Raw genomic sequence first — 9802 nt, 5'->3', positions numbered from 1 at the left:
AATTACCTACATTACACCGGCTTTCTAAGTTTCACTTTTGTCACATTGGCGGGAAAAATGCTATATATTTTGGTTACATTTTCTTTTATGTGCCATTTTATAGTGAGGTCTGTGTGCAGCGACACGGTAATGAGACAAAAGTTATTGTAATTTTAATATTTTATTTTTACTTAATAAATAAATTAAGTATTTATTATACATATTAATATATTTTTACTTGTATACTATTATAACTAATTTATTATATACAAGATTTATAATTTATTTCATAAGTAGGTACCTTAGTATGTATTTGTATTGAGTAATTTAAATTCGTAAAATAATTAAGTACATATTACAATAACAGTAGTTAATAAGTCGAAATATAATAACATTTAACCTAACTTCCTGTACATAATTATTATTATGGATACTTACGTGTATTATTTATTCTTCTTGGTAATAAATTTTCATTATGTTTGTGTTTTATTTGCATTTAGGTTGTCACCTTAACAATGAAATCATGAACAGTTTATTACAGCATTTTTGTATTCCCGCCTATTTTTCGTCGCGTTCGTTTTTAATTTTACAAAAAGAAATAAATACTCAACATAATTATTAGATTTTAATTTCACATAATTATAATTATTTAAATAAAACTAATTTAATTGACTAATATAGGACTTTTTACTCTACCATCCGTAATTGTTAATTGTTTTATTATGGGAGTGCATAAAACGACTAGGTAATATTTACTGGATAGATATAAATTACAAAATCTCGAGCAGAATTGAATAGGTAGCCGATAAGCTTTGGATCAATTTTCAATTTTCACACACTTCCATGTCAATATTTTTTTACTTTTTTAGCTATATTTATTAGCTTTTCCTATAAGGAAAAGGCAAAGGTATTACAACGCACAGCCATGTATTCATATCATAATATACGAGTTTACATCGGCTGTCGTTGTCCGTCAGTTGGTCCTAAGTTAAGTCATATTATAATGCTTGTAAGGCATCCTTACCAAAACTTTTGAGTCCAGCAAAAAATCGAATTAAACACTGTCGCTCAACTTCCACTTCACTTGTGCAGTTAGAAAACTATATTGAATAAAATGCATTCTACTTTATACAATAAAACTCTAAATTGCAGCAAATCAATGAAAATAAAACGACAGCTAAGAGCTTCATCTATTTTCTACAATTTTCCCGCTAAAACTCCATTTAAGTAATGCCAGTAAGGTATTCCCTTCTGTATCTGTATCCTCTCTGACAAAAACCAGAGAGGATAGAGATGCCAAGCAAAAAAAAAGTTAACGCGATAGCAGAGGAACGATTAAAAATACAATGTTGTCTATTGCATGTGGTCATAACTTATGTCAGCGTGGAATCCCGAAGGACCAGCGGAGTAGTTGACCAGTTGCATCCTACCGTCTGGCAAGAGGACGTGGTAGGTTCCTTTGGTGGATTTCCCTTGTTTAGCTTCTCTATGGCCGAAGTAGTTTCCACTGTCTTTATCGTGAACTCGGTAGCCAAAATCGTAGTTTGCTGCGTAGTGGAGCTGTAAAAAAAAAGTATAATGTCATTCATCATCATCAACCCATATTCGGCTCACTGTTGAGCACTTGTCTCCGCTCAGAATGAGAGGGGTCAGGCCAATAGTCCACTACTGTAAAGAATCATGAAAATTCTCAGGTGTGCGGGTTTCCTCACAATGTTTTTCCTTCACCGTTTTGACACGTGATATTTAATTTCTTAAAATGCACATAACTTAAAAGTTGAAGGTGCATGCCCCGGACCAGATTCGAACCTAAGCTCTCCGGAATCGGAGGTAGAGGTTATATCCACCGGGCTACCACTGATTCATAATGTAAGAGACACATAATATTAAAGGTAATTTTACATTTTTTTTAATAGTAACCGACGCCCGGCGTTATCGCCCGCGTAGTTCCCGACCCGTGAGCATAATACGGGGATAAAATACACAATATATCTGACACTCACAAATAACGCTTTGTAGTAGTAAAAGAATTTTCAAAATCGGTTTAGTAAATCCAGTTACCACTTTATAGTATTTGTGTAGATATAGATAAGTAGGTACCCATAGATTAGAAATGAAAGGGTTTGCTGTCAGGAATACGAAAAAAATAGTCACGTGACTTAAATGCAATATGGCGGACAGCCTATTTGAAATGCACACCCATGATGTGGGTATCAAGCGTATTTTTTAGTTTTTTAAACTATAGTAAACACTTGCTGCTGACCAGTAGAATCTAGAAATTGCATGCATGCCTGTGATGTCGGTTTGTTCTGAAATTGGATAGATTCCGTTCAAACTAAATCTGATCAAATTTCTTTAGTGATATGGTATAAAATCACAACATAAGTAGGTAGGTTACAGTTACGGTTAGAAATGTCTGAATTAGAAAAGATACTCACCTATCTGATTAATAGGATATACCCATGGGTAAAGATCGTTCCTAATTCGGATCTCAGACCATTAGCCCATTAGGTAATTCTAACTTTCTTTAATTCTGTGTGAGCTATCGGAATAGAAAGCGCATGCTTGACGGGAGGTCACGGATTGTATACAATTGTGCCTCTAGAGACTAGAGGGTAACATTTGCGTAATAGTCAGTATGGTAGTTGAAGAAACATGCAGATGACCCCATTTGCCTTATTTCAGGATGGAATGTGTTAATTAATGGATTGATGAAAAAATTCAAGCAGAAAGGTTCTGTATCTACCTAGTACGCATCGCCTACAGGAGCAGATTACCTTAATGTTGAGAGCTTCCTTAAGCCTAGCATGCGACCAAAGACATCAGAAATAAACAAGCAATGACGGCGGAGTAGTCTTAAGATAGTAGCTCATTAGAGCCACCCGGTACACGACTCGCACCGCCTCGTCTCGAGTGGTTAGTAAGTATTCTTCGTATAGATTTGTATGGGCGTGCGCTCACTACATCAATTCCGTACCATCACCGGATCACTTCGCTTGCGAGGAGCTCGATGATGGCTTGTCTCGCGTGAAATACTACTTGGAAATTCGTTGACCACGCGAGGTTCACTGGTGACAACGCGGCCATCCGTGGTCCACACTTGTCGACTAAAAATGGACGAGGCGGTGCGGGTCGGGTCCCGAGTGTCTCTAATGAGGTACGACCTTAAGACTACTCCGCCGTCATTGCTTGTTTATTTCTGATGCCTCTGAGCGTCCCTCGACATTGTTCAGCTGCCTTTAGGGGTAGTTTTAAATATGCCGCCACTCGCTGCTGGAATAATATTCCACCGCCAATCCGTGATTCCCGAAGCAAATTTGCTTTTCGTAGAAAGTTGAAGATTTTTTTACTAGATAGACAAAAGGAATTTGAGGATTGTGCGGTGGAAATATCAATTTTATAGAGGGAATCAACATAATTAGGATAAATAGGATACTCATTTTTTGGAATTTTGAAATTTTAGTTAATAATTTAGTTATTTTCATTTGAACATGATTTTCTATTTACCTATATATATTTATATACTATAAAATATATATTATGCATTAATAAATACATACACTTCATAATATTATAAATGTATATATATAAATTGCATTGTCGTTTTCCATTACATACTAGTATCATATTATATCTGTAGTTTAATTAGTAATTATATATTTTTAAAATGTACCACATATTTGCTGCTTATTTTAATTTAATTTAGTTAATGTCAATTTATTTGTACAATTATAAGCTGTGACGTCACACGGGTCTCAGCTGAAAATCAGCGCCGTGTGTTATGCTTGTATGTAGTGCACGGCATATGCTGAGCTGTACACCCTTTCTTTTTAAGGGTTACAGACAGACATGCTGTCATAAGGATAGGGTACTGACTGTCTGTAACTTTTAGATTTGAATAAATTTATTTTCTTTCTTTCTTTCTTTCTTTCTTACCCTTACTCCTCTTTCGCCCCAACGCAACACTCTCTATTTTGACATTTCTCTATCTACGGCCGTCAGCCTGAGCTAAAGGTGTGGGACATTTCGCCGACAACCATTTATGGTACACCTCGAACTGAAATACTGCCATCCTACTGGAGTAGGTATGTACCTACTTGCTGGGCTTTAGTAACCGAACTGGTAGTTTTTTCCCAAAAAAACTTATTGTCCCTGTGAGACAAAATAATTGAAAATAATCAAGGTTAGATGTGGAAAATAAATTATTTTTGAAACTTTTGTATTTATAGTAAAATGTAATTCTTACACATTTTAAAAATAAAATCAAGTATACACAATTTGTTGATTTACTTCATATATTTTTATTTCAAACCTCAATAGCTTCGCGATCAAGGAGCCGCACTAAATACCGAGAGTACATAAGTTCGAGCCCCGTCCGTTGGACTGTTGTCGTACCCACTGTACAACTTGCTAAATCGCTTGGCGGTTCGTCTTTGCCGGTAACTAGCCACGGCCGGAGCCTCCCACCAGCCAGACCTGGTCCAATTAAGAAAACCTCAATCGGCCCAGCCGGGGAATGAACCCAGGACCTCCGTCTTGTAAATCCACCGCTCATACCACTGCGCTACGGAGATCGTCTATAGGAAAGTTTTTTAAAAGAAAAAATATTGTAATATTTCCTAATCCGAGCCATTTCCAAGAATTGAATCCAGGACAAGGACTAAACTAGGACTACTAGGCAATACCAATTTTAATAATGTCTATAAAAATCGCAACTAAAGTTCCGTTAAATAACATTAAATTATTTTATTTATTTATTTTATTTATTTTATTTATTTTATTTATTTTATTTATTTTATTTATTTTATTTATTTTATTTATTTTATTTATTTTATTTATTTTATTTATTTTATTTATTTTATTTATTTTATTTATTTTATTTATTTTATTTATTATTCAACAAACAACACATTGAAATTAAGCCTAACCATAGTGCAACACAAACCACAGTTAGTTTTACTGTGCACTGGTTATTATTGCATAATACAATAATTAGGAACAAACAGAACATTATTAACAAACAGAAGAGGATAAATAAACAGATAGTTAGTTTAATAGTTTAAAAAACTAAAAAGACACGCTTTTAGCACGCACAAAAAATTACAAATATTAGATCTAAGTCACGTGATTTATTTTCGTATTCCAGACAGCAAACCCTTTCATTTGATATCCATATCATGGAGGTGTATTTCAAACAGCTAGTCCGCCATCTTGGGAAGGCCGCCATGTTGGATTTGTAATGACGTTTCTTAGATAATCATGTATTGTCACCAGAATTCAGAGCGTGTGCAAAATTTCATCCTAATCGAAGAATTCTTACATACATAGTTAGTTACAAGTGAAGGTAATCTATGCGTGTTTAAAAGAAGACTGCTTCATCCTTTCTTTGCAATACCTTAGATACTGATCTAAGGCATATTGCAACATTGTTAACCTCCAATACAATAATTCGATACAGTGGTATTTCTAAACGTTGCTATGAAATATCCACGGCATGCGAACATGCAGCAATTAATCAATTAAGCAAATATGCTAAACAACTATCGACCTGTGAAACGAAACACTGTGAAGTAATCCGAATTTTAATTTCTTAAGCGCTTCTAAATTTTTATTGTTAAAAGATTTTCATTTTAACGTTTTTCATTGCCAATATACCACAGTATGTATTCTACATTATTTTAAAAAGTTACGCTATAAATGAGAAGCTATCCGTAGTTAACAGAAGCAACTAAAGTGACGGTCAATAAGCGATAAGTTTCCATCTTTAGTCGCTAAACGTCGGTTCGAGAATGGCACACGAAGATGATGATAAATACCTAAATGAAATGATACTTTTAATACTTAAGGCCTAGCATAGAAATAGAGTATACTCTATATATGTGCTAGGCCTTAATCCACGCTATTAGTTTTGCCATTCACGCTGGATCACTAAGATAAATTAGATATGATGTGGCAATGGTGTAGGATGCGCTTTAAAAGAGTTTCTTCAAATATATTTTTAGACAAGTTGTTTTCCACCACATAGAATCTAAACTGAATAAAGTTTATTTTATTCATTTGAAATTGTATAAGTATTGCAATTGTATAGAGATCCTAAGAAATTATTTCATCCATGAGTATTTAAATAGATCCTAATAATATTATAAACGCGAAAGTTTGTATATATGAATGTTTGTTTGGATGTTTGTTACTCTTCAACGCCGCTACTACTGAAGTAATTTGGCTGAAATTTGGAATGGAAATACATTTTACTCTGTATTAACGCATAGGCTACTTGTCATCCCGGTTCCATGGTTCCCGCGGGATTCATGTAAAACTAAATCCCACGCAGACGAAGTCGCGGGCGTCCACTAGTAATGTAAATTAGTATAAAACCTAAAAATAAGCGTGTTTTATTCTAGGTATTAGTATAAAGTATTTTTGTTTAAAAGTACACAGATAAATTAGAAACAACTTAAACTTGTATTTGCCTATAATAATTAAATAAATTAAAATCTAATTTTATGTTACAATTAATTATTTATAGCGAATGCTATTTACATAAATCGAAACAGAATAAAATGCATAAATAGATAAATAAATTGAGTTTAATATTAAATTAATTTATCCATGAAACTTATGTAATTTGTGAAGGTTGTTTCTCACGTGCCTAAAGGGATTCCTTTTCTTATATTTCCTCGGAAAATGTGGTGGTCTTTTCTTTTTGTTTTCCTTCGAAACTTGGTAAACGTCCAAGTGTTCTATATTCAGGTTATGGTGACCAATTAGCTCGTTTAACTGAGATTGTGTCAACATATAAATAGGTTCAATTACATTTTGGAAATTACTTAAAGTGTTTATTGTTGGTAATTCAAATTTTGGCTGCACATAAGTTTGTGGTGTGAAAATAGTTGCAGGAGTACCATAAATTGGTACACCATAAGAAGTAGAAGGTGGGACGCTGTATAATTGTGATGGATTAGACAGGTTTGGACGGCGGTAATGTCGTATTTTTTTCGAAAAACTACCTTTAGACTCTATGTAACCGGAAGATGGGGCGTAATTTTTGACATCGTAATCTGATGCGCCAAAATCATCGTAATTATAATCATCGTCATCGTAAATCGGATCGTATTTATTGTGAGGCCGATTTTTTAACTGTGGATAGTCGTAATCGTCTATGTAATCCGTCGCCTCACCGATAGGAAAGTTGGGAGTTATAAAAACGTTGAAATCGTTAACTCGTTTCTTGTTTACCGGATTTAATCTTATAAGGGATTCAGATGTTGGAATGTCAGTGCTATTTGTACTAATCGTCGCTTCTGTAGTCGTTTTTTCACCCTCCAAAAGAAATGGTTCAGTTTCCAGTTCCGAACGCTTGGTTCTATTGGGTTTTTTATCTGCTTTATGCGTACCGTTTTTAAATATCTTATTAATACTTACGTTGTCATCTCCAAACGCTGAGGTCTGTGTCCCGTCTTCTAGTAAATGCTGAACACCTGTTGGTTCTGCATTATGATGTAAATACATTTCACTTTTGCTGTCCCCCCCGTCTACATAAATGGGTTGGTACCCATAAGTTAATGATTCATAGTGAGGGTCATTTTCTTGTTTAACATAATACTCTTCTTTTATATGCTTTGGCTTAAGTCCTGCACTTATAGTTTGACTGGCAACTTCGACTTTGTAATAGTTGTTGCTTTTTGTTGTTGTAGTTTGTTCTGGTATTTTAGTTGGTGGAATTGGCTGTAGATTAAATGTGACCGGGCCTTTATTGGGATCTTCTATATCATCTACGTCTTCAGTGATTGGTGTATAATCTTTTGTAACATGATCAGGTGCAAACGCGCTGGCATACGTTTGAGGTATCTGCGTATACTTTAAGTTATCGTAATTTTGTGCTATACCATGTTGTGTTGGGTCTTTGAGATAGAAATAAAAGTCTACAGGTACCCCTTTGGTAATATCTTCAGGAATTTTGCCATTATTTAATAAGGCGTTAAACTCTGTTAGTTGTTCTGTAGGACTCTTGTGTAGTAGAGAATTAAGCGCTTGAATGTCTTGTACTGATTTTAGGCTATTGACGTTATTTGGGTAAGCATATTTCGCGTCACTTGGTACTGCTGATGTATATAGGCTAGCTAGTTCACTTGGTTGCGCGATACCAGCATTACCATTTGGTTTTATCGTTACTCCGTGTTCGTAACTCGGAGCAGGAGATGCGTACACAGTTTTATACCTTTTTGTTTCTAAATTCTGATGGTAATCTGACGAACCGTAGGACCTATGATTTCTATTTCTCACATCTTTGATAACTGCATCAGCTTTAGTGATTTTCGTTGGTTCTGATCCTTGGAAAAATTTAATATCTCCTCGTTTAGGAAGTTGTCCTCTGTTTGTTCCTGATAAACAGTCAATTTGTGCTATGTTTCCTGTATTTTCTAAATTTGGAACTCTCTTCTTTTGCACGTTTCTTTGTTTAACCGGTCTCCCCAGAATCCTTACAGGTGCTGCAGTAACGGGGCCATCTTTTAAGGTCGCCTGTTGATTTTCCAATGTAAGTTGATGATTTTCTTGAGAGTCGTGGTAAGCTTTCATGTAGCTGTCAATTATTTGAGGCCCTTTGGACCATCTTTGTAGCTGAGCCTTATGTTGCCTTATTCTTTCAGCATTGAACATTGCTTGCTGGTTGTTTCTATGAATTCTAGCATTTTGTATGGAATTACCAGCTAGAGGATTGCCAAACGGTAAATACCCTGGGTTATTTGATAATCTTACGGAGTCGTCTATCCTCTCTTGTTCGTTATTGCTTTCGAACACTGGTCTAGGGTTTTGTTTGGCTGTAGCTGTGAGGTGTACTGTTATAAATAGTATGATGGTTACAGAGGTGGTGCATGCTGTTTTCGCCATATTATCTGAAAAGAAGAAATACTCGTTACTAAAAGAGTAATTCTGTTAACTCTCATACAAGTAGTTTCAATTTAATGCCGGTAGCTGTAGGTAGTTGTTTACAATACACTTGTGATGATAATTGTATGATTGTAGCGTGCTAGTTTGGAAGAGGTACGGGCTACCAACCTATATATGATACCGAGACGACTACCTACTTGGGTATTACGATCTACTCGGCGGTAAGTGTTCGTCGGTAAATCATTAACTAGTCACACTGGAACCTAAAACCCTTAGCAGATAGCTAAGGAAAACATAAAATCTTTAATTGACCAGAGCTGGCAATATAATTGCTTGTAAACTTGGATTTGTAGTTATAAATGAAATAATTTTTGACGGCCTCCGTGGCGCAGTGGTATGCGCGGTGGATTTACAAAACGGAGGTCCTGGGTTCGATCCCCGGCTGGGCAGATTGAGATTTTCTTAATTTGTCCAGGTCTGGCTGGTGGAAGGCTTCGGCCGTGGCTAGTTACCACCCTACCGGCAAAGACGTACCGCCAAGCGATTTAGCGTTCCGGTACGATGCCGTGTAGAAACCGAAAGGGGTGTGGATTTTCATACTCCTCCCTATATATATATTATTATATAAGTTAGCCCGCTTCCATCTTAGACTGTATCATCACTTACCATCAGGTGAGATTGTAGTCAAGGGCTAACTTGCAAAGAATAAAAAAAAATCCTAACCGTGCTAAGAGACGTAAAAAAGCAATAAATCCATCATGATTAAATTAAAAACATATTCGATAAATCTAAATTGCCTATTAGATATATTTTGTTATGTAAGTTTTTAAAAATATCACAAAAGGTCATCTATTTGTAGAAAGCAAGTAGGTGTATAGGAAGTGTATTATATATTATAATATATTTTAGTGCGTGTTATACCGTCATGACAAAC

At 35.3% G+C, this 9802-nt stretch overlaps 1 protein-coding gene across 1 annotated transcript in view; it reads right to left on the bottom strand.

Annotated features, from left to right (window-relative positions):
* Positions 1 to 141: 141 nt before the first annotated feature.
* Positions 142 to 9802, bottom strand: part of LOC112052438 (uncharacterized) — a 29532-nt gene continuing 19871 nt past the window's right edge. Inside the window, exons 2-3 of the mRNA XM_024091515.2 lie at positions 7402 to 8873; positions 142 to 1539 (exon numbers count right to left, since the gene is read on the bottom strand). Coding sequence (XP_023947283.2) covers positions 1333 to 1539; positions 7402 to 8868 — 1674 coding nt within the window. The 5' untranslated portion in view covers positions 8869 to 8873 and the 3' untranslated portion in view covers positions 142 to 1332. The remainder of the gene's footprint in view (positions 1540 to 7401; positions 8874 to 9802) is intronic.

This window comes from Bicyclus anynana, chromosome 18, assembly GCF_947172395.1.
Source record: "Bicyclus anynana chromosome 18, ilBicAnyn1.1, whole genome shotgun sequence".
In the NCBI taxonomy this organism is placed as follows: Eukaryota; Metazoa; Arthropoda; class Insecta; order Lepidoptera; family Nymphalidae; genus Bicyclus; species Bicyclus anynana.
Note: the sequence above shows the minus strand (reverse complement) of the source record. Positions and strands in the feature narration are given on the sequence as shown.